At 46.0% G+C, this 25,617-nt stretch overlaps 1 protein-coding gene and 1 long non-coding RNA gene across 6 annotated transcripts in view; one reads left to right on the top strand and one right to left on the bottom strand.

Moving 5' to 3' along the window:
• The window catches only part of FBXO21 (F-box protein 21), a 48,622-nt gene extending 38,616 nt beyond the window's left edge, over window positions 1-10,006 (top strand). For 3 of the 5 annotated variants that reach the window (XM_004053961.5, XM_004053962.5, XM_055358120.2), the window contains exon 12: window positions 5,720-8,214. In XM_004053961.5, the coding sequence (XP_004054009.1) occupies window positions 5,720-5,910 (191 nt within the window). In that variant the 3' untranslated portion in view covers window positions 5,911-8,214. Of the gene's footprint in view, window positions 1-5,719; window positions 8,215-9,190 lie in introns of those variants that run through there. The other 2 variants (XM_019038985.3, XM_055358119.2) reach the window with 1 other exon arrangement.
• Window positions 1-25,617, bottom strand: part of LOC129525873 (uncharacterized) — a 54,195-nt gene that overhangs the window by 2,069 nt on the left and 26,509 nt on the right. The window contains exon 2 of the long non-coding RNA XR_008670406.1: window positions 21,148-21,292. This is a non-coding gene — a long non-coding RNA (uncharacterized lncRNA). The remainder of the gene's footprint in view (window positions 1-21,147; window positions 21,293-25,617) is intronic.

Genomic DNA, 25,617 nt, shown 5'->3' with positions numbered 1-25,617 from the left:
AGAAATCCACGTGGTCATTCTGTAGCATCCTGTAAAGATCCTGTTCCCCAGTGACCTTGAACATCATGGTTTTAGCACTTTTTGAATATCCTTGCCTAAATCTTTATATGAGAATTGCCAAGTGGTGATTTTTCCACCACTGTTATTCTCTCTACTTCAATGAACAAGAGCCGCCTTCTCCCTCCCTGCCTCTGCCTTCCCCCTTCCTCTCTCTCCTCCCCTGCCCTTGTCTCTGCCATAGATTCCTGGATTTTTATTTATTCAATGTGTTATAATCACGTGGGACAATTTTATGCTCACATTTGCCCATTTTTAGCCAGTGAGAGGCCAAATTTTAAAAACACATATTAAATATTTTTTGAACATTTCTGGGTTAATGTGTTTTTATGAAATGTATTTTTTAAACACTTTTCTTGATCTAAATTTCCAGCCTTTGGCTCCAATGATCCTATTAGCCCAGGTAGAACCCATTCATAATGCTTTTCTAATTACTAGCTCTGCACAGAGAGTTGAAGAGTGAATTAGAAATCACATACATATATGACATCTTCAAATAGTTTTAGTTTGTACAATGAAGAGAATTCTTTCCCCGGTGTGTTCTCTCTCACCTAAACCCTAATGGGATGTCCGGCATCTTGCATGTGTGTAATGTTGTGTTCCCACAAGGGGGCGCGCTTTGATACTTTCATGGCCCTGGGTGGGAGAGTGCCGCTCCTGTCCCGCCTCCTTCCGGGCTTCTCGGAAGCTCCGAGTCTAGGTCAGCCGCCGTATTGAAAGGCCAGGAATTCAACTACCATGTGAAAATCTCGTTCTTAAGTTTTGTCTGTAATGGTAAAGCACCTGTACAATGCTTGGTACATGGCATGTCCTCGACAAACGTTGGTTCCCTTTTCCATAACTTATTTGATGCTTCCAAACTCAACTTTCCACCCATACAGTCCTCCCCGCCCGACACACACACACACACACACACACACACACACACACACACACACACACACAACTTATTTGATACTTCCAAACTCAGCTTTCCACCCATACAGTCCTCCCCGCCCGACACACACACACACACACACACACACACAAGTCCATGGCCAGCTGTACCTGCTGGCAAGTGTGGTGAGGTGAATGGGGATCCCCTGCATGGGGGCGGGGTTGAGTGTTAAGTGGCACAAACATGTCAGAGGATGCTTTGGCTCTGGCTTTCAAATTGTAAAAATCTCAAGCACACATTCTCTTCCAGCCTAGCAGTTCCACCTCGATCCCTCCACACGTGTACAAGGAGGCCTTTGGCCCCTTCGTTAAAATAGCAAGACAATTGTCATTCACAAGGAGTCTTCTAGTAGCCTGGGGTCTGTGCAGACTGGAATGAATACTAAGCTGCAATTGAATAAGCCAGTTGCGGGTGAGTGGTTAGAATACGTTTTGTTTAAGTACACACACATAAAGCAGTACTAAATTTTAAGTATACTTAGGGTATCTAGCTGCCTATGTGTGTGCTCATGGGAGGACTGCAGAGACACACTGCCACCGATGGTGCTTTTCTCTTGGAGAGGAAGACCGGATCAGGACAGGACAGGTGCCCACACAGGACTCATGGGTAGTGTTTCCATAGTATTTATTCATATATTTTGGGGTAGCTGAACGTTAAAATAAGCAGACAGATTTCTCTGAAAACTTGAAGAGAATCCAGGAAGATTTCTCAGAACTTTTAAGTGGTGCCTGGTTCATGTTTTACTCAATTAAGTTTTGTGTTACTTAGATTTATCATTTTTCTTACAAGTAAACTTTGTGAAAATCTTCTTAGTGGATTGGCATTTATTTTTCTTTCATAATACATAGTTGCCAACTTCATTATGTTGTGAATTTTTTCCTGTTCTGCTTCTTAGCAAGCTAGGAGCTCAGGCCAGTAAATGCACCAAATCCAGTCCTTGCTCCTCTCTAACAGCCAGGAGTGGGGCTGGGAGCGCCCTCGAGGACTGTCGTTTACCTCTTGCCTGGTTTCCCACCGTTCCTGCCTGGACTTCTCATGCATCTTGTTCTGGGCCCATGTTCAGAATTCTGTGTAGTAGCTGTTGGGTCATGTTGCCCTGGCAGATCTGTGGATGATAACCTGAGTTTCCGCTTCTTTCCTCCTCCCGACAGAAGCTGAATGTTACCAACACCAGGCTGTTCCTCGATAATACATAGAAAGGAAAAAGTGGAGGAGAAGGGAACAATGCTGAAACACAGGGCTGGGTCTCTGGAGCAGGGCTTGTCAGCCCAGCACTAGCCACATTTTGGTCAAGATAACCATTCGTGGGGGGCCATCCTGTGCGTTGTAGGGTACTTAGCAGCATCCCTGGCCTCCACCCACTGCAAGCTGGCAGCAGCTCTCAATTACAACCAAAAATGTCTACAGACCTTACCAGATGTCCGTTTAGTAGCAAAAGAGCCCCCAGATGAGAACTGCTCCAGATGAACTGGCAACAAAGCAGTTATTCTAAACTACCTGCTTGAATTCTGTGTACTTCAGATACCTATGTCCTGTTTACCAATGACAGGTAACAGTGGTTCCCTTAGAGCAAAGGGGATTTTTGTCTCGATGGTATTCCCAGCTTCTTTACCCTCTACTATTTCTGTGCAGCTCTGCAAGAAAATCCAAACATGGCCAGGCGTGGTGGCTCACACTTGTAATCCCAGCACTTTGGGAGGCCAAGACAGGAGGATCATTTGAGCCCAGGAGTTTGAAAACAGCCTGGGCAACGTAGCAAGACCCTGTCTCTACAAAAAAGAAAAGAAAATCCAAAGGCCAGGGCCCTGGCAGCTGGCCTGGTTAAGATACCAGGTTGTGGTCATGTCCCCGTAAGCCTCCTCAAGGAAAATATGCTTTGCTAGTTGGTTCCTCCTGTTACTGGATGTGAAGAGGGAGGTGGCAGCAGTGGGTGGACAGGAAAGGGCATCTTAGCCAGTGGCATTTTGAAACATTTGCAGCATTTTGTTTTTTAACATTTATTGATTTTTCCCGAGAAAATCATCTCTAGAGACCTGGCGACGGTAGAGAGATGAGAGTTAGTGGATGACTCAGTTTCCTTCGGGGAAAAGTGGGAGGTCCTGAAACCACAGGCTCCTGTGTGTTAATGTGGGCTGGAGCGTCCCTTTGGGGGCAGCGGTGTTCTCTGAGTCTACCCAGCCCCTCCCCGCCTGCTGTCTCCTGACTGTTGGATTTTTCTTACTTCTGGTTCCCTTCAGCCCTGGAATGGGACTGTCTGGTTTGAGTCCAGGGTTAAATCCTTGGGCAGCCCACGCAACAGCAGAAGGGGGCTCCTTCCAGGGTTATGTGGCAGGGGTGCCTGTGACACCGCTGTGGGGTCTGGCACGTTGTAAGTGCCCAGTTTAAACTCTGTGCCACTGTGCCACGTCATGGAGCAACCCCTGATCCATGGCCTTCCAGGCCCTTTCTAAGTGGTACAGCCTTTCTACCCCCACCTTTCTTGGAGGATCTTACAAACAGGTTGCTCATTTTCATGGCCGCCTCTTGCTTTGCTGAATTAATGTGCCATCATTTACTCACACAGTGACCTACACCTAGACGTTTACACTGCTCTTCCATTCTTTCTAGCATAAGTACTGTTAAGGTAAACAGCCTCCATACATTTATCTCTGCACATGTCATGTCTGTGACTTCCTCAGCGGTACTGATTTGTTCAGGCAGTTCTGTCCCTGGTCACAGTCTGCCGAAACAGCCTAAAACAACATATTCTCACATTTCTTCAGCTCCTCCTGTTTTATGATTTTAAAAGAACCCTGCAGATTGAGTCCTACAACTCCTTCCCCCTCTCCCCGAAGACTACCAGTTAAAGTCAGTGCTTCAGAAAGATGCCCGCGTTCATCCTGTGTACTTCGGGGATGCAGGGCCTCTGATGCCCTGACTTTGTGTTTCAGGATGTTTAACCCAGCTGTTTAAGAAATAATAGGCCACACTGTTTGTGTCAGTGAGCCCATCGTTGGCCTTAATGGGATTAATTCATAGACCCATTTGCGTTCATTCGAGTGATGGGCAATGCCAAGGATGGCTTCAGAGTGATCGGAACTGGGGTGCCCCGGGGACACAGTCACAATAGGAGGATCTGCCCAGCCTAGCTCCCTTCCGGTGCCAGGTCATGGAGGGCATAGCTGGGCTTCTCCTGCATCAGGGGCCACACCCAGTCTTGGGCCAGGCCTCTGTGGGTGGCAAAGAAGGGCGCACAAAGCACCGTCCTTTAACTGGCCCTGTGGAGGAGCCTTGTTCCAGTTGTTCTGGGGAGGTGGGAAACCAAGCCTTTTAAATACTTTGCCTGTATTATCTCCTTTTTTTTTTTTTTGAGATGGAGTATTGCTCTGTTGCCCAGGCTGGAGTGCAGTGGTGCGATGTTGGCTCACTGCAACCTCCGCCTCCCAGGTTCAAGCAGTTCTCTGCCTCAGCCTCCCAAGTAACTGGGATTACAGACACCCGCCATGACGTCCAGCTAATTTTTGTATTTTCAGTAGAGTTGGAGTTTTACCATCTTGGCCAGGCTGGTCTTAAAGTCCTGACCTCATGACCCCCTACCTCATCCTCCCAAAGTGCTGGGATTACAGGCATTAGCCACTGCACCTGGCCCTTTTTTTTTCTTTTTTTTTTTTCCATTTTTTCAGTCTTATTTTCTTTCTTTCTTTCTTTCTCTTTCTTTCTTTCTTTCTTTCTTTCTTTCTTTCTTTCTTTCTTTCTTTCTTTTCTTTTCTTTTCTTTTCTTTCTTTTCTTTGTTTCGACACGGACTTTTGCTCTTGTTGTCCAGGCTGGAGTGCAATGGCATAATCTCAGCTCACTGCAACCTCCTCCTCCCAGGTTCAAGCGATTTTCCTGTCTCAGCCTCCTGAGTAGCTGAGACTACAGGAGTGCACCACCATGCCTGGCTAGTTTTTGTATTTTTAGTAGAGACGGGGTTTCACCATGTTAGTCAGGCTGGTCTTGAACTCTTGACCTCAGGTGATTCTCCCGCCTCAGCCTCCCAAAGTGCTGGGATTACAGGTGTAAGCCACTGCCCCCGGCCTTATTTTCTATTTCTCTAGTGGCAAAATAGAGAACAGAGAGAAGAGGTAGCATGGTTTTCCCAAGAGATGGTACAGATAATAACATCTGATATCCACATGGGGTCTGGAGGTGCAAGCCACCTTCCATTCATCCCACGGTCTCACAGCAGCCCTGGAAAGAGGCTGCTCGCTGTTGGAAGCTAAGGGCCAGTGTTGGAAAGAGCTCGGGTGGAAAGTATGGTCTGCATGAGGGGCTCCTGTGAATAGAGGAGAGGGGTGGCAGGTACGAGACTTGTCACCATGTGACATGGCAGCTTCGGAAACTTAGCCACTGCCAAAAAAAGAGCAGGCAGGGATAATCTTGTCCCATTGTCCATTCAGAGAGACCTGTTGAGTCTCTAGTTTGCCAGTCCCCAAGAGACCTTTGGAGTTTTGCTGGAGCCAGACATCCTGCTCAGAGATGAGGAAGATCCTGCTGTTCCGTGGGGAGCTCTTGAGACACCCGTGCCACCACCCACCTTCTCTTGATTTTCCCATTACCCTCTCCTGACTCCATAAACATCTTCAGTCTTCCCTTCTCCACCCCAAAAATGCCACCTGGAAGGGGTGATGGGAGGTTCTCTGGATGAAAGGTGTGGCAGCAATGGACATTGTAATGAGAATGCCCGTGTGCCTCTTTACCAACAGAAAACTTGGAATATAACGTGGAGCCTCAAGAAATCTCACACCCTGACGTGGGACGCTATTTCTCAGAGTTTACTGGCACTCACTACATCCCAAACGCAGAGCTGGAGATCCGGTATCCAGAAGATCTGGAGTTTGTCTATGAAACGGTGCAGAATATTTACAGTGCAAAGAAAGAGAACATAGATGAGTAAAGTCTAGAGAGGACATTGCACCTTTGCTGCTGCTGCTATCTTCCAAGAGAACGGGACTCCGGAAGAAGACGTCTCCACGGAGCCCTCGGGACCCGCTGCACCAGGAAAGCCACTCCACCAGTAGTGCTGGTTGCCTCCTACTAAGTTTAAATACCGTGTGCTCTTCCCCAGCTGCAAAGACAATGTTGCTCTCCGCCTACACTAGTGAATTAATCTGAAAGGCACTGTGTCAGTGGCATGGCTTGTATGCTTGTCCTGTGGTGACAGTTTGTGACATTCTGTCTTCATGAGGTCTCACAGTCGATGCTCCTATAATCATTCTTTGTATTCACTCCATTCCCCTGTCTGTCTGCATTTGTCTCAGAACATTTCCTTGGCTGGACAGATGGGGTTATGCATTTGCAATAATTTCCTTCTGATTTCTCTGTGGAACATGTTCGGTCCGGAGTGAGGACTGTGTGTCTTTTTACCCTGAAGTTAGTTGCATATTCAGAGGTAAAGTTGTGTGCTATCTTGGCAGCATCTTAGAGATGGAGACATTAACAAGCTAATGGTAATTAGAATCATTTGAATTTATTTTTTTCTAATATGTGAAACACAGATTTCAAGTGTTTTATCTTTTTTTTTTAAATTTAAATGGGAATATAACATAGTTTTCCCTTCCATATTCCTCTCTTGAGTTTATGCACATCTCTATAAATCATTAGTTTTCTATTTTATTACATAAAATTCTTTGAGAAAATGCAAATAGTGAACTTTGTGAAGGGATTTGTCCATACTCATCTACAGTTCCTCCATTTTAAATGACTACTTTTATTTTTTAATTTAAAACGTCGACTTCAGTATCATGAGTAGGTCTCACATCAGTGATGGGTTCTTTTTGTAGCGAGACATACAAATCTGATGTTAATGTTTGCTCTTAGAAGTCATACTCCATGGTCTTCAAAGACCAAAAAATGAGGTTTTGCTTTTGTAATCAGGAAAAAAAAAAATTAACCTTAAAAAAAAAAAAGGTTTTGAAGGGAAAAAAAGTGGTTTCACACCTCTTGTTATTCCTTAGAGTCACTTCAAGGCCTGTTTGAATGTGGCAGGTTAGAAAGAGAGAGAATGTCTTTCATTTGAAGAGTGTTGGACTTGTGTGAAAGGAGGTGTGCGTGTTGGAATCTGCTTTTCCAAGCCGCCAGGGTCCTGACGGCAGCAGGACGAAGCCTGTTGTGGCGTCTTCTGGGAAAGCCTGACCGTGTGTTCAGACGGCACTGGCTCCTTTCCGAAGTTCTCAGTAACTGAGCCCAGAGTAACTGCACGCCTTCGTGCAGCTCTGGAGCTCCACCAACTCTCAGCCTGCCAGTTCTCAAGCGAGCTAATCTTGTCATTAATCGATAGAAGCTAACTTCCGAAGTTAGGACCTAGTTACTTTGCTCTCAACATTTAAAATAATGCAGTTGCTCTAGTGAATGGGGCGTTAGGGGCCTGTCTCTGCACCTGTCTGTCCATCTGCATGCAGTATTCTCACCCATGTTGAATGCCTGCTGCTTGTTTACCCTTTGGAAACCCTGGGGTGACCAAGGTTTGGAAAGCCACCTGAGACCACTTCATAGCAAGGGAAGGCTTTAAGCAGTTACTAGAAAGAGATGGGGATTTGGCCCCTGGCTCCTCCAGCCTGAATGAGCTATTATCCACTGTCCATGTTCCTCATCAGTCAAATCCAAAGTCAAAGGATTTGAACCTGCATCTGGAAATGTAACCACTCACAGCACCTGGCCCGCCAAGGTTGGGAGGATTGTACACTACTCTCATTTAAAGGGGAAAGTTTGATAATATGGAATTAATTAATATGAATGAGATGCATTAATAAGAACCTGAGCATGCTGAGAGTTGCAATTGTTGGTTTTCTGGTTTGATTGATTTCCTTTTTTCTTAGACACATCAAAGTCAAGAAAGATGGTTTTACCTTTACTGACCCAGCTGTACATATGTATCTAGACTGTTTTTAAATGTCTTTCTTCATGAATGCTTCATGGGGCTCCAGGAAGCCTGTATCACCTGTGTAAGTTGGTATTTGGGCACTTTATATTTTTCTAAAAACGTGTTTTGGATCCTGTACTCTAATAAATCATAAGTTTCTTTTTAAAAATTTTCCAAAACTTTTCTCCATTTTAAAAAGCCCTGTTATAAACGTTGAACTTTCACAATGTTAAAATGTTAAATATTTGGATATAGCAACTTCTTTTCTCTTCAAATGAATGCCAAGATTTTTTTGTACAATGATTAATAAATGGAACTTATCCAGAGAAACCACGCAAATGGCCTGCCCAATTTCGTTTCAGGACAGAAAGCCCAGCCATGACTTGAGTAGAATGTCTCTCACCTCTCTTCGGATCTAAATATGAAAAGTATGTTCTGCTGAATTTTTCTGAGCATTGGTGAGCGGACAGCCTACCTGTAAACCATGACTTCCTTGCCAAACATTAATTTTATCAGCTCACTAGTAACCTTTGAGAATTATCTGGTTGTCATGCAAAGATTGCACTTTCTGAATTATGTTAAAACACATGTTGTAAAATGAGAACTGCTCATGCTTTGAAAGAAAACCAGGTTCTTCGTGCGTTCTGTTGCCGTTGATTTGAATGGCTTCGCTGTATACGATGTGTCCAGAATGTCTTCAGAGCACTGTTTCCGTGTGATGTTACTACCTACTATGTGGGAGGAAAAAAGGTTATAGGTTAAACAAAGTCAGTTGACTCTATGGTGGTGTTTCTCAATACCTGTGACGCACAGTACTGTGCGTCGTGACTTTCTAAGAGAAGTGTGCAGCGGGTGTGTCATCTTGATATATTAAACCCTGGAATTTCCCTCCCCTACACGCACGCACCGTCCCCGGGGGTCCAGTGTTTGCAGACATGCTTTGAAAAGCTGTCTCAGTGAGACATCAGTTATGTCCAAAATGAGTTTACCTTAGAATCAGACCGGTTTTGTTAGGCGTCATGTTTGCAAACATTATCCACCTAATCAGATTTTGAAAGGCCGGCTTTCATGTCGCCTGCCTGAGACTCATAACAGATCCCCATTATAAGCGAATTTACACAGCAAAATGATTTTATTGAGAAAACCAGCATTAAGTACTGTTGCCGGCTCAGTTTTCCATTGCATACTATCTGCTTAAAGTCCCGTTCTCATTTGTAAGTGTTCCGGTCTTTCCCCACGGAGAAAACTGAGCAGAGCTGCCGTGTCGCAGGCTTTCTGCTGCTGATGTCGCATCTCTTTGCTTTCCCCTCCGTAGTCCATACTCCAAGTAAGTGAACTCAGACTACCAGCAACTTTTTAACTGAAAAGTATCTGTGACCATGATGATCAAGATGCAGCTCTTCGTGTTTTTGTCTTTTTTTTTTTTTTTTTTTTGGATGGAAGGAGAGACATCAACTGGACAAAATGCAAAATTTGGATGTGGGACAATTGCTTTTTGGAGACGTGAATAGCTGTACTGTACGTATTATTTTGTGTGGCATGCTAACTTTGAGCTGGGCACTGGCCTAATAAAGTCTTTGTAATCCTCCCAGCAATCCTATAAAGCAGACGCAGATAGTAAAGATTTTAGGCTTTGCAGGCCACGTACAGACTGTCGTATGTTCTCTGTTTTTAAAAGTGTCAACAACATTCTTAGCTCAAGGGCTGTACAAAAACAGGCTGCAGGTGGTATGGTGCCCACAGGCCATAGTTGGCTGACCCCGGCTAGGGTGTAGGCACTTAGCATTCCACTGTATAAAGGGGAAACCCAGGTCATACTGCTTGTGCGTGGGTGGGAAGCCAGATGTGGAATACAGGTGGTCCCTGAGTCGCCAGGAACCACTGAGCTCCAGCTGTTCACACCCACACTCTGCAGTGCAAGCAACTACCTCGCCATGGTTTAGCCTTGGTCTAGCAGCAACTTTAACCTTGAATGTTGCATTTCTGAAAAATTTAGAATCTTGAAAGTAAAGGACATCCCTTCGGTGAATAAAATTAGGCGCAATTATGGAATACATGTATTATGGCCATGTAGCAATGACTGTATTAGGGCTATGCTAGTTCTGTAATAAATAGACCCAAAAAGCAACAATGGCTCAAACACCATAGAACGTTTTTGCTTCCATAATATTGGGCAGGGGAATGGGCTGGCAGGGCAGCCCTTATGCAGGCATCAGAGAGAGCAACCTGAGCCGTCCGTCTCCATCCAGCCTGAAGTAGCGGGGAGCATGGAGGGCTGAGACCATCTGGGAGCTTCTATGAGCCAGGTGTGGAAGTGGCACCCCTTATGTCCACTCATTTTGCACGGAGGTGGGAAACGTCGTCCAGTTGTGTTCTAGGAAAGGAGACAGAACTCAGTGTGGGTGAAGCTCTGGTCCACTGCACGGGCCACTCCAGTGTGCTCCTCCACGGCAGAAAACAGCCACGGACAGCTAAGCCAGGCTGTCCGTGGGGACGGACACATTTCTGCAGTCTCCGCCTCAGTCGCCCCTGCCTAAGTAGCACATAGAGGCAGTGGAGTTCCCTTCAGATGGCACTGTCTGTGTACACTCACGGTCTCCACCGCAGATGGCTGCAGCAGCGGGGAGCAGACCTCACCGCGTGGGTCACGCGCACTACCTCTGTCTCAACAGCCAGATCTCAAGTGCCCGGCCACGCCTTCGTTCCAGAGGAGGTGCCAAATGGTTTCCTGTGGGCCCGAAAGGAAGAGAAAAGGTTTGGTGGGCACAGACTTGTGTGTGCCTCACCCCCAGAACCCTCCGCGGTCCCTGCATCCTACTCAGCCCAGTTGCCCTGGGCCGTGCAAGTTCCCTCCATCAGCCCAGCGTGGCGCCTCCGGGATCCCCCACCCCCAATTCCCATTAAGAGGTGAAGCAGGGACGGCAGCTGCAATAAGAACTCCCATTTGAGAAAAAGAAAGAATGAAACAAGTTGCTGGTCTCTAGCAGGGATGAAATCCCACTCGCGGGGGACCTTGTTAAGACCCCTGCCTTTGTCATGGCCAGGGGTGACGTTTCTTGCATAAGCCCTGACTCTGCTCTCCGGGAGGAACTCCCTGCCCTCTGGGAAGTTCTTCCTCGAATCTCATCCTCTCTGGTCTCCTCAGAAGTGGGTGTCGGGTGCATCCTGCCGGGGTGCTGGCCAGCTTTCACACTCCACTTCCTGCCGGGTGCAGCTTTAGGGGCCTGTCCAAGACTTTTATTTACTTATTTGTACAACAAGCTTGCAATTCCTCTGGCAATGATTCCCTCTAAAGCTTAGCAAGCCATTAACCTATTGGTGTCAGTAATCGTAGCCAGCTTTATCACCTCTTGGCTCTCCCTTCCCCCTGACTTAACGTGGCTTCATGTGGCTGCCTTCATCTGATACTAACCAAAGGTGAGGCTCGCTGCTTAAGTGAAAAATTTTTGTTGTTATTTTTTGAGGCAGAATTTCGCTCTTCTTGCCCAGGCTGGAGTGTAGTGGCGCAATCTCAGCCCACTGCAACCTCTGTCTCCTGGGTTCAAGCGATTCTCCTGCCTCAGCCACCCAAGGAGCTGGGATTACAGGCACGTGCCACCACCCTCAGCTAATTTTGTATTTTTAGTGGAGATGGGATTTCACCATGTCAATCATCAGGCTGGTCTCAATCTCCTGACCTCAGGTGATCCACCTGCCTCGCCTTCCCCAAGTGCTGATTACAGGCATTTAACGGGCCTTTGTTCGGTGATTTTCTTTGAGACGGAGTCTCGATCTGTCACCCAGGCTGGAGGGCAGCGGCACGACGTTGGATTCCTGGGTTCGATCAATTCTCCTGCCTCAGCCTCCCGAATAGCTGGGATTGCAGGTGTGTGCCACCACACCCAGCTAATTTTTGTGTTTTTAGTAGAGACGAGGTTTCACCATATTGGCCAGGATGGTCTTGATCTCATGACCTTGTGATCCACCCACCACAGCCTCCCAAAGTGCTAGGATTACAGGTGTGAGCCACGCACCTGGCTTTTTTTTTTTTTAGACGGAGTCTTGCTCTGTCGCCCAGGCTGGAGTGCAGTGACGTAATCTTGGTTCACTACAACCTCCGCCTCCTGGCTTCAAGTGATTCTTGTGCCTCAGCCTCCCGAGTGGCTGGGATTACAGGTGTGCACCACCACTCCCAGCTAATTTTTGTATATTTAGTAGAGACGGGGTTTTGCCATGTTGGCCAGGCTGGTCTCAAACTCCTGGCCTCAAGTGATTCACCTGCTTCGGCCTCCCAAAATGCCGGGATTACAGGCGTGAGCTACCGGTGTGGCCGATTTTCATTCTCCTCTCCTGCTGGTGTGTAGAAGCAGTGGCCTTTTCCACATAGGACACCTGGGATTTCAGTCTCTTTTCCATTTTAGTTCTCAAACCAGCACATATTTACTTCACTCCTGTTTTTCTTGTCTTCCCTGGTGATAAACAACAAAGAGCACCTACACACTGTATTCCTTGTCTCTTGGCTACTTTCTCTAGACTGGCTGCAGGGCCAGTGGTTCCACCTTGCAAACCGAAAGCAACAATTCTACCAAGTCTGACCCCGAAACAGAGCTCTCCAGCCTTCCGGCCTCCCCGGGAGGTGTTTCCTTGCCACTTGACTGCTAGGCTAACACCATAGAGTTTAGGGTTTTTATACAGTGGTGCCCCTCTCAATGGTTTTGTTTATTATTATTATTATTATCATTAAGTTTAAAGTGGGCTAATATTTCCATAGGAAGTTCTATTTCCTATTTGGCTGTGCAATTAAGAAAAAAAAAACAGAACAATGATTCAAGTCTTTGGGAGTGGGAAGAGCTACACGTCATTTAGTAAATGCAGGGAAGGAAGTTGCATAGAATACAGAAAGGAGAAATTTTGGGAGAATGAACTAGGTAGTCTCATTATAGAATCCTTGCATGGTTAGAATTTCCAGCTGGGCACAGTGGCTTGTATAATCCCAACACTTTGGGAGGCCAAAGTGGGAGGATCACTTGAGGCTAGGAGTTTGAGATCAGCCTGAGCAATATAGCAAGACCCCCATCTCTACAAAAAATTTAGAAATTAGCCAGGCGTGATAGCTTGCGCCTATAGTCCCAGCTACCCAGGAGGCTGAGGCAGGAAGATTGTTTGAGGTCGAGGCTGCAGTGAGCTGTGATGGCGCCACTGCACTCCAGCCTGGGTGACGGAGCAAGACTATCTCAAAAGAGAAAAAAAGAATTTCCACCTACTTTTTTTTTTTTCTTTTCTTTTCTTTTTTTTTTTTTTTTTTTTTTGAGACAGAGTCTCACTCTACCACCCAGGCTGGAATGCAGTGGCACAATCTTGGCTCACTGCAGCCTCCGCCTCCTGGGCTCTTGTGTCTCAGCCTCCCGAGTAGCTGGGGCTACAGGCGTGTGGCACCACACCCGACTAATTTTTGTATTTTTAGTAGAGATGCTGTTTCATCATGTTGCCCAGGCTGGTCTCGAACTCCTGACCCCAAGTGATCTGCCTGCCTTGGCCTCCCAAAGTGCTGGGATTACAGGCATGAGCCACCGCGCCCGGCTCTCCACCTACTTTTTAAATGAAAGAATTCTTATAGAAATGTTCATATTCAAGTTACTGAATTTGGGAGAAATTCATACTTTGAATGAAAGTTATGGTTTTCCTATTTCTAAACTATTATAATCTCTCAATCCTAGAATTCTTTAATAATCTACCAGTTTTTGTAGGACAATTTTCTCAGTTGTGTCTGTTACTGTGCAGAGGGCTCTGTGCCCAATATCTGTGCTGTCCTCCACCCCAAGGTTTCTCAACCTTTTTTCCAGTATTACCTGCTCCAGGAGCCTTTTTAGGCTATTTTTTTCCTAACCCCCCACCCCGAAATTGTTTTGACTTTTTTTTATAGAGATGACATTGATCTAATATGAAATTAACCATATCACTGGTATTTACTTCATGTACAATGTTGTCAGCCTCCACCTCTAGTTCCAAAACATTTTCATCACCCTAAAATAAAACCCCCCCGTGCCCATTAGGCAGTCACTCCCCATTCTTCCCTCCCCCAGCACGTGGCACCCACCAGTCTGCTTTCTGTCTCTGGATTTGCCTGTTCTGTGCATTTCATATACATGGAATCACACACGAGATGGCCTTCTGTGCCTGGTTTCTTTCACTCAACATCACGCTTTCAAGGTTCATCCTCTTTGTAGCATGTATTGACACTTCATTCCTTTTAATGGCTAAATATTTATGGATACACCACATTGTTTTGTTTTTGTTCTTTTTATTTATTTAGTTATTTATTTTGGAGACAGAGCCTTGCTCTGTCGCCCAGACTGGAGTGCAGTGGTGCGATCTCGGCTCACTGCAACCACCGCCTCCTGGGCTCAGGTGATTCTTCTGCCTCAGCCTCCCGAATAGCGGGGACTACAGTCACGCACCACCACGCCCGGCTAATTTTTTGAATTTTTAGTAGAGACGGGGTTTCACTATGTTGCCCAGGGTGATCTAGAACTCCTGAGCTCAGGTGATCTGCCCGCCTTGGCCTCCCAAAGTACTGGGATTACAGGTGTGAGCCACCACACCCGGTCTATTTTATTTTTATTTTTTGAAATAAAAATTGTGGCCCAGGCTGGAGTGCAGTGGCACAGTCATGGCTGACTGCAGCCTCTGCCTCACTGCAACCTCCACCTCCCGGGCTCAGGTGATCTCCCACGTCAGCCTCCCGAGTAGCTGGGACCACTGGTGGGCACCACCATGCCCAGCTAATTTTGTTTTGGTTTTTTATTTGTTTGCTTGTTTTGTAGAGATGGGGTTTCTTTATGTTGCCTGGGCTGATCTGGAACTCCTGGGCCCCAGCAATCTGCCTGCCTCAGCCCACATTTTGTTTATCCATTAAGTTACTGGTGGACATTACAGCTATTTCCACTTTTTAACTATTATGAATAGTGCTGCTGTGAGCCCTCCATGAAATGATTTTTTTTAATTTTTAATTTAATTTTATTTTTTTCAGATGGATTCTCGCTCTGTCGCCCAGGCTGGAGTGCCATGGCACAATCTTGGCTCACTGCAGCCTCCTTTTGCTGGGTTCATTTGATTCTCTTACCTCAGCCTCCTGAGTAGCTGGGATTACAGGTGTGCACCACCACGCCTAACTGATTTTTCTTTTCCTTTTTTTTTTTTTTTTTTTTGAGATGGATTCTTGCTCTGTCGCCCAGGCTGGAGTGCAGTGGCACAATCTTGGCTCATTGCAACCTCCGCCTCCTGGGTTCAAGCAATTCTCCTGTCTCAGCTTCCTGAGTAGCTGGGATTACAGGCACACACCACTACACCTGGCTAATTTTTGTATTTGTAGTAGAGACGGGGTTTCGCCATGTTGGCCAGGCTGGTCTCGTACTCGTGACCTCAGGTGATCCACCCGACTCGGCCTCCCAAAGTGTGCTAGGTTACAGGCGTGAGCCACTGCGCCTGGCCTAATTTTTCTACTTTTAGTAAAGATGGGGTTTCGCTATGTTGGCCAGGCTGGTCTTGAACTCCTGACCTCAAGTGATCTGCCCACCTCGGCCTCCCAAAGTGCTGGGATTACAGGCTTGAACCACTGTGCACAGCTCCATGAAATGTTAATGCCAAAGATAAACTACAACTGCTTATGTACTATATATGTGTGTGTGTATATATATATATATATGCTTTATACATTAAAAGCATAAATACACATACTTTTTTTCACTCCCCCTTGGGGGCGATATTACCCCTTTGAAAACGCAAGCTCCACCTGGGCGGTAGTATTGGGAACAGCTGCTCTCTGTTCTTGTTCACTGGTTGACCATTGGTATCTTATCTTTCAGTGCCTTTTAATGTACCCACCTTTCTTGGTGCCAGGAGCTGTAGTAAATGCAGAAGTACATTTCTGTCACTTATAAGGGCTAAAATGTATGTTCCAAAGACTTTTTTTTGATATGTAATCTTTGCTTATTATATTGACTTGACCCACCCCAGATCTCCTAAAATCTGTTACTAAAAATAAGGCCAGGTATGGTTGCTCACGCCTGTAATCTCAGCAGTTTGGGAGGCGGAGGCGGGCAGATCGCCTGAGGTCAGGAGTTTGAGACCAGCCTGGCCAACATGGTGAAACCCCGTCTCTAGTAAAAATATAAAAAAATTAGCCAGGCGTGGTGGCAGGCGCCTGTAATCCCAGCTACTGGGGAGGGTGAGGCAAGGAGAATCGCTTGAACCCAGGAGGCAGAGGTTGCAGTGAGTCAAGATCGTGCCATTGCACTCCAGCCTGGGAGACAAAGCGAGACTCCATCTCAAAAAAAAAAGAAAAAAAAAAAAAAGAAAATGCATTACAAGACATCCTAGGTAATGACTACTTTTTTTATTTGTTTGTTTGTTTGTTTTGAGACAGAGTCTTGCCCTGTCACCCAGGCTGGAGTGTAGTGACATGATCTCGGCTCACTGCAACCTCCGCCTCCTGGGTTCAAGCGATATTCCTGCTCAGCCTCCTGAGTAGCTGGGATTACAGGCGTGTGCCACCATGCCAGGCTAATTTTTGTATTTTTAGTGGAGATGGGGTTTCACCACGTTGGCCAGGCTGGTCTTGAAGTCCTCACCTCATGTGATCCACCTGCCTCAGCCTTCCAAAGTGCTGGGATTATAGGCGTAAGCCACCGCACCTGGCAGTAATGACTACTTTTGTATGGAACTATTTACTCAATAGTTGCCACAAAATCAGAGAACTGGGCCAGGCATGGTGACTCACACCTGTAACTCCAGTGCTGTGGGAGGCCAAAGCAAGTGGTTCACTTGAAGCCGGGAGTTTGAGACTAGATTGGGTAATATAGTGAGACCCCCCATCTCTACAAAAAATATTTTAAAATTAGGCGGTGTGGTGGCAGCCGCCTGTAATCCCAGCTATTCAGGAGCAGAGGCAGGAGGGAGGATCGCTCGAGCCCAGGAGTTTGAGGCACGGTGAGCCATGATCACACCACTGCACTCCAGCCTAGGTGGCAGAGCGAGACCAAAAAAAAGATTAGAGAATTTGAAAGCCCCTTAACCATCAACTGCTAGAGCATCCATTCCTGATATGTTACATGTACAAGTAAGAAGGCCCAGAGAGGTTAAGTGACTTGATTGGCTAATGTCTGAGACCTGGGTCCCAGCCTGGGCCTTTGGCTTTGACCACAGGGGTGTTTCTGTTGCCCCAGATTGCTTTCTGTGTAGGGTTCTCTTGTCCTACAGAAAATGTCTTGCTAACAATATCATCCTTTAATGATTCAAAGCCTGTTCTTTTATTATTTATTTTATTTTTATTTTTATTTATTTTTTTTGAGACAGGGTCTTGCTCTGTCACCCCAGCAGGAATGCAGTGGTACCATCAAGGCTCACTGAAGCCTCAAACTCCTGGGTTGAAGTGATCCTCCTGCCTCATCCTCCTGAGGAGCTGGGACCACAGACAGGCATGTGCCACCATGCCCAGCTAATTTTTAAATTTTTCTTTTTTTTTTGTAAACATGGGGTTTCGCCGTGTTTCCCAGGCTGGTCTCAAACTCCTGGGCTCAAGTGATTCACCAGCCTCAGCCTCCCAAAGTGCTAGGATTACAGACGTGAGCCACCATGCCCTGCCAAGCTTTGTTATTTCTTTCTCACTAACTGTACATGGCAGCCTCCTGGCCAGTTACAGCACTCTCTCTTGTCAGTCACATTTACTTTGTAGAAGGAAAGCGAGGAAGTGTTATCCTTCACCATCTCAGTAACGTGTGCTCTTGAAGTTTGGGGAAAACCTATTCTAAGCCTACAAAGACTTCTAAAGGAAGTTGCTTCTGAAAATACGGTTTCCTCTGAAGCCGGGGTTGGCACACTTTTTCTGTGAAGGGCCAGACAGTGCATATTTTGGGCTTTGCGGGCCATATGGTTTCTGTTGCAGTGACTCAGCTCTGCCATTGTAGCGGGAAAGCAGCCACAGGCAATACGAGTGAGTTCCTTAAACCTTTATGTCCAGAGCCAGGCCATGGACTGGGTTAGGCTCACAGGCTGTAGTGTCCTCACCCCTACTGTAAAGTTCATTTAAACAGTGCTCTTTTAATGGACGTCTAAGCAACATCAAAACATTGAAAAAAAATAGTGTAATGGAAACCAAGATACCCACCAAGACTCAGCAGTTGTTCTGTTTTATCTCCCTCTTAGTGTATGTGTGCTTTTTCCCTGAACCATTCAAAAGTGTCTCAAGCAGCTTGAAACTTCTTCCTAAATATTTCAGCGTGCATCTCCTAAGAACAGGGGCACTTCCCTACCTAAGCACAGTATCAATCATACCTAAGAAAATAGTGATGCAAAAAGTGCATCCTAAATAAGACGAAATTGGATGTTGAGTATCAACCAGTTTTATCATAGAACCTTACAGCACTTCAATTTTCTGAATACCACCGTGTTCATAGCTGAAATCAATAGGGTAGAAGCTGTCAAAGAAAAAGGCAGGTAAGGCCGGGCGCAGTGGCTCATGCCTGTAATCCCAGCACTTTGGGAGACCGAGGCAGGTGGATCACCTGAGGTCAGGAGTTCGAGACCAGCCTGACCAACATGGTGAAACCCCATCTGCACTAAAAATACAAAATTAGCCAGGTGTGGTGCCGCATGCCTGTAATCCCCAGCTACTTGGGAGGTTGAGGCAGGAGAATCACTTGAACCCGGGAGGCAGAGGTTGCAGTGAACCGAGATCGTACCATTGCACTCCAGCCTGGGCAACGAGCAAAACTCTGTCTCAAAAAAAAAAAAAAAAAAAAAAAGAAAGAAAGAAAGGAAAGAAAAGAAAAAAGGAAAAGACAGCTAAAAATCACTCAACGCTAAATCCATTTGCCCAAGGCAAACCCTGCAACTGCCAGACAAAATATCTGCTGTTGCAGGTAAGCTGGGGTTCCAAAATGTTCTCTTGCTACAGATATAAAATTCGGTAGAAACAATTTTTTTTTTTTTAATTTGAGATAGGGTCTTGTTCTCTTGCCCAGGTTGGAGTGTGGTGGTGCAATCTCGGCTCATTGCAGCCTTGACTTCCCTGGCTCAGGTGATTCTCCCATCTCAGCCTCCCAAGTAGCTGAGACTACTGGCGCGCACCACCATGCCCGGCTAATTTTTTGTATTTTTAGTAGAGATGGGGTTTCGCCATGTTGCCCAGGCTAGTCTCAAACTCCTGGGCTCAAGCAGTCCTCCTGCCTTGGCCTCCCAAAGTGCTGGGATTACAGGCATGAGCCCCTGCGCCCAGCTGGAAACAATGTCTTTAAATCCTTTGCTTTAACAGGGAGGGGCATCATCCTTTTTAATCAAAGTTCAGTGGGAGCCCGCGGAATCAGCGTTTCGTCCCTGTCTTCTTTAGGTCAGTACTGGCTCCTTTGTCCTCTACCCTCACAGAGTTGGGCAGACTAGGGGGATGGCAGAGTTCACTTATAAAGGCCCATACACAATCTTGCGGTTTCCTTACTTTATTTTTCTTTAAGACACAGAGTCGGCCGGGCGCAGCGGCTCATGCCTGTAATCCCAGCACTCTGGGAGGCTGAGGGCGGGCAGATCACGAGGTCAGGAGATCGAGACCATCCTGGCTAACACGGTGAAACCCCGTCTCTACTAACTAAAAAATACAAAAAAAAAAAAAAAAAAAAAAAAAATTAGCTGGGCATGGTGGCCGGCGCGTGTAGTCCCAGCTACTTGGGAGGCTGAGGCAGGAGAATGGCGTGAACCCGGGAGGCGGAGCTTGCAGTGAGCCGAGATCGCGCCACTTGACTCCAGCCTGGGAGACAGAGTGAGACTCCGTCTCAAAAAAAAAAAAAAAGAGACAGAGTCTTACTCTGTTGCCCAGGCTGGAGTACAGTGGCATGATCATCGCTCATTACAACCGTGAACTCCTGGGCTCAAGTGATTCTTCCGCCTCAGCCTGCCAAGTACCTGGGACTACAGGTGCCTGCCACCTCGCTTAGCTAATTTTTATTTATTTATTGTAGAGACAAGATTTCTCTATGTTGCCCAGGCTGGTCTCAAATTCCTGGGCTCAAGCAGTCTTCTCACCTTGGCCTCCCAAAATGCTGGGATTACAGGCGTGAGCCAGCATGCTGGGGCTTACTTTTTAAATTAGTGGTATCTAAGACCTTGACTCAACAAACTGCAATGGCTAAGATAAATGATTTGGGCTGAGGTGTAAGAATAGCCCATCGGCTGGGCGCGGTGGCTCACGACTGTAATCCCAGCACTTTGGGAAGTCGAGGCGGGCGGATCACCTGAGGTCAGGAGTTCAAGACCAGCTTGGCCAACATGGTGAAACCCCATCTCTACTAAAAAAATACAAAAATTAGCCGGGCGTGGTAGCATGCGCCTGTAATCCCAGCTACCCAGGAGGCTGAGGCAGGAGAATTGCTGGAACCTGGGAGGCAGAGGCTGCAGTGAGCTGAGATCGTGCCACTGCACTCCAGCCTGAGCGACAGAGTGAGACTCTGTCTCAAAAAAAAAAAAAAAAAAAAAAAGCCCCTCTCAGTTTGCTCTGGGGGCTGTGATTTATTTCTGTATGGGACAGGATTGTACTCAGCAACATCATCTGCAAAGAACATAACGGTCTCTCTTCTGCGCCTGCCTCATGGTGTGAATGAGCCAGTGCTGTACTAATGCATTGAAATGTCCGTGCTCTCACCCCTAAGCCTCCTTTAAGCTTCTGCCCCTCTCAGCCCACTGAGGATGTATAGCCATTGGTATGAGTGCCAACAGCTATTTCTTATAAGGAGCAAGCCAAGGCCAGGTGCGGTGGCTCATGCCTTTAATCCACCCACTTTGAGTGGATCTTTTTGAGCTCAGGAGTTTAAGACCAGCCTAGGCAACATGGCAAAACCCCATCTCTACAAAAAAATACAAAAAGTAGCTGGGTGTGGTGGCCCGCACCTTGTGGTCCCAGCTACTCGGGAGGCTGAGGCTGGATAATCGTTTGAACCCAGGAAGTGGAGGTTGCAGTGAGCCGAGATCGTGCCACTGCCCTCCAGCCTGAGTGACAGAGTGAGACTCTGTCTCGAAAAAAGAAAAGAAAGCCAGCCAGCTATGTCTCTTGTAATGCCCTGTTGAATGCTGTTGAACACCATCCTCCCACTTCTGGACTCAAGGAGCTTTGTTTTTTCTGAGCGCTGGATAACAGAAACAGAGACATCATACTCCTCCAAGAGCCTCCAGATTATAGAGACTTTAAGGCATCCATCTTGAGAGATCAGAGTCTTTTAAGGGCTGGAGATACTGTGTGCTGGGGCTTACCTGAGACTGTTCCTGAAACCTTCAGCTTAGCTCATTCACATTTGACTCCAGTTGGGCCAGTGCTCTCTCGGCTTGTGTGGCTGGCTCAGCTTGGGGCCACAGGTCTCTACAATGGTGTGTCTGCCCTGCCTTGAGGACCCATATCCTAAAATGTGGAAAACACCATCGGCAGCTTCAGAACCAAATGTAACTCTCCTCTCAAGTGTGAAATAATCCCATTCAGGTGGTGAGTGACTTGGAATCGAGGTGGCCAAGGTGTCATGGAGTAGCCATTTAGACCATAGCAGCTTGGGGGAACAAGGAGCTCATCCAACCCCATTTGCTTGGGTCTGTCATTCCAATGAGGCTTCTGCTGTAGGGAAGGCCTTGCTGTTCTTTCCCACAGACCTCAGAGGCATGTCAGTTACCACCTCCCAAGGTCAGCATTCATACCCTGCTCCTGCCTGAGCTGGAGCCGCTGTCATAATCAGCAGGCAAACCCTTCTGGAATGTTAGATGAAGTCACCTTTACCTTCCTGTGACAGGACACCCTTTGCCAAAAAGCACAAAACATTCCACTCTGTGTAAAGCTCATGCTGTTCTGACCCCTTCTTCTGTGCCAGCCGCATATACCTGGAATTCTCCACTTTACAACTGAGGAAACCAGGGCCCAGAGAAGTTGAGTAACTTGCCCAAGGCAGCACAGCTTAACATGGTGAAACCCCATCTCTACTAAAAATACAAAAATTAGCCAGGCGTGGTGGTGTGTACCTGTAATCCCAGCTACTCAGGAGGCTAAGGCAGGAGAATTGCTTGGACCCAGGAGGCAGAGGTTGCAGTGAGCTGAGATTGCACCCCTGCACTCAAGCCTGGGCAACAGAGCGAGACTCCGTCTCAAAAACAAAACAAAAGACAGCACAGCTACTGAATAACAAGGCCCAGATCACAACCCAGCTCAGCCTGACTCCAAAACCCAAGCTGCTTTTTACAACTCCCCTGGTTGAGTTTGCTTTAATCCTCATCTCCCTGGAAACAGCTAGAAGAAGGCAGTCCTCCGCTGTAGAGATGTCTATGGTTTTCAGTGATCTTGCTTATGACAGAGTTGCAGCAGGTAGAGTTTGGTTGAGTTGTGAAACTCAGAGGGGTAAGCTCAGGGCAAACTTTGTGCCATTGTGTCAGCATGGTTTATTCGTGTGAATACTATCATTTTGCCTTTGAAGGAATTAGAAGCTGACAGGCAAAAATCTTCAGAGGATCACCTGTTGAATTCTTGGTTTCTCAAGATGGTGACTCATATATATACATGTGTTTGTATTTATCAACAGCTAACAGATGTGTGACACATAACATTTATATGTAACATATATCATGTATATATTATACACATGTATATGTATATGTATATACATGTGTAACAGAAGGTATGTTGTGTAACATACATGTTATGCACATGACGTGTTGTACATGTAATGTGTAAAATATAGCATTGTTATGCATAGCATGTATCTATAACATTGTACATATATAAAATGTGCATGTAACATCACACATTACATATATAGTAACATTAAACATGTTATGTGTCATGCATATATGTCACGTGTATGTCACATATTACATAAATGTGCATATAGCATTTATATTACATACGTATACGTCACATGTTCTACACACATTACATATTGCATGTCATAACATACATGTATTATGTTCTGCATATACATTGCACGTTCTGTGTAATGTGTATATAACACATGTATGTAACGTGTATATTACAAATGTTCTGCATGTAACATCACATATATATGTGCATGTACCATATAGCCTATGTTGTGCATATGACATGAGTGTATGCATATCATGATTCTGAAAGGTATAACATGCATATGACGTGCAGCGTATCATCTTGACACATTTCATGTCACTTCTGCAACATGACATGTTTGTGACATAGGTGCTCTGTGACATGTTTATGACATGCATGTTGTGCTTTATGACCCACATGTGGCTTTCAACATGATGTGACATGCATGACATACACATGCTTGCAACATGTGACATGCAAAACATGCAACATATGACACACTTGCAATATACTAGTGACGTCCATGTGCCATTGAATACTTATGACATGCTGACATGTGACATGTCAGTGACATGCTTAGTACAGGAGGCATTCTTGTGAATTGCACCAAGCTAATATGCTAACTACATGTAGCATTCTTGCAAAATGTGACAGGACAGAACAGGTGACAGATTAGATAGGTGACGTCAGAGTGATGGGTAACAACAGGTGATGAGTCACAGGTGACAGGTTGACAATGACAGGTGACATTGACATGTAACAGGTGACAGTGATAGGTGGCATGAGTCAGGTGACAGGTTGACAGTGACAGATGAGTGACATGACGTGACAGGTGACAATGACGTGACAGGTGACTAACTTGACAGGTGATGATGACATTGACAGGTGACAGTGACATGGCAGATGATGTGACAGCAGGTGTGACAGGTGATATGTGACAGAAATGTGACAGGTGATGTGACAGGTGACATGTGACAGTGAAATGTGACGTGACAGTGACATGTGATGTGACAGTGACATAAGTGACATGGCAGTGACAGGTGACAGGTGATGTGACAGGTGTCACAGATGTGACAGGTGATGGGTGATATGTAACAGGTGATGGGGGACAGTGGTGATGTGGCAGGTGATGTGACAGTGACGTGATGTGACATGACAGTGACAGTGATGTGACTGGTGACAGTGACAGATAACATAACCATAACGTGAATGGTGACAGGTAACACATGACAGGGGTGGCAGTGACAGGTGACAGTGCATGACTGGTGACAGGTCCAGTGACAGGTGACAGTAACAGGTAACAGGTGACATGCTAAGATGTGTGCCACATGTCTATTACATGCCATAGTCATTCCTATTACATGTCACTGACAGAGAAATGACTTGTATGCCCATCACATGCTATGGTCATGCATGTTACATGTCACTGACCTGCAAAGATATTGTAGACCTATTACATGCTATTGTCATGCATGTTACATACCACTGACATGCCTGTTGCATGGTAGTAACGTGAAGGCATAGCTATTGGCGTCCCTATAACATGTCTTTTATATGCCACTAACATGCGAATGTATGGCTATTAGTGCCATGCTCATGCCATTTACATACCAGGGATATGCAAAGACATGCCTATTACATTCGATTGTCATGCATATTTACGTGCCACTGACGTGGTGATATGCATATCACGTGCCAATGACAGGCTATCATTTATGTTACCGCTGCTGGCATAAAATATGTATGTCACATGCTTATCACACACTATGGCCATGCCTGTTTTATGTGATCATACCCACTACATCCTAAAGACAGGCCTGTTACATGCTACTGACATGCCAGGACATGGCAAATACATACCCATTGCATCCTATGGTCATGCCTATTACATGCCACTGACATGGCTATTGCATTCTAGCTACATTGAAGACATGGCTGTTGTATGCTAGGGACATTTGAAGACATGTCTATTGTATGCTATGGTGATGCCTATTACATGTCAAGGATGTGACACCAATGTGCTAAGGCATGCTTCATAATGCCACAAGCATGCTTTTTACATGCCAGTTACATACCAAGAACATGTGAGAACAAGCGAATTGCATGTTATGGTCATGCTTATTTACATGACACTAGCATGCACATTACATGCCAGTCACGTTAAGGAATGCCTATCATGTGGCAATTACATGCCATTGTCATGCATATTACATGGTAGTAGCATTCTCATACACGTGTGTTACATGCTTTTATATAGTATTGTCAGGCTTATTTTTACTATGATCATACCTATTACATACTAAGGGCATGCTTGTTATGTGCTACTGACATGATAGGACCTGCCAATTACCTGCCCATTGATTGCATCCTATGGTCATGCCTACACACCACTGACATGCTACATTTGTATTACGTGCTTGTAACATGGTCATGCCCGTTGCATGTTTATTATACACCAAGCACATGTGTGACATGCTAAGGATTTATGACGGGTGCATGCCAAGTACATGTGACATGAATGTGCCTATTTGAACATGCCTGTGACGTGATGTGCAAAGGACATGCCTATTACATGCTGATATGCTTATTGCATGCTGAAAATATGGTAAGGAAATGCTAAGGACATGGCAGGTGACAGGTGACAGTGACATGTGATAGTTACAGATGACAGTGATAGGAGGCAGTGACAGATGACAGCAACATTACATGTGACAGTGACTGGTGACCATATGACAAGTCGTGACATTTAACAGGTGACTTGTGACAGTGACATATGACAGTGCAGGAGACAGTTACATGTGACAGTGACATTACATGTGACAGTGACTTAGGACAGTGCTGTGTGACAGTGATGAGACATGTGACATTTGACAGGTGACATGACAGTAACAGGTGACAGTGACATT

The sequence above is a fragment of the Gorilla gorilla genome, chromosome 10, assembly GCF_029281585.2.
Source record: "Gorilla gorilla gorilla isolate KB3781 chromosome 10, NHGRI_mGorGor1-v2.1_pri, whole genome shotgun sequence".
NCBI lineage: Eukaryota > Metazoa > Chordata > Mammalia > Primates > Hominidae > Gorilla > Gorilla gorilla.
This window is presented reverse-complemented; position numbering and strand designations above follow the sequence as displayed.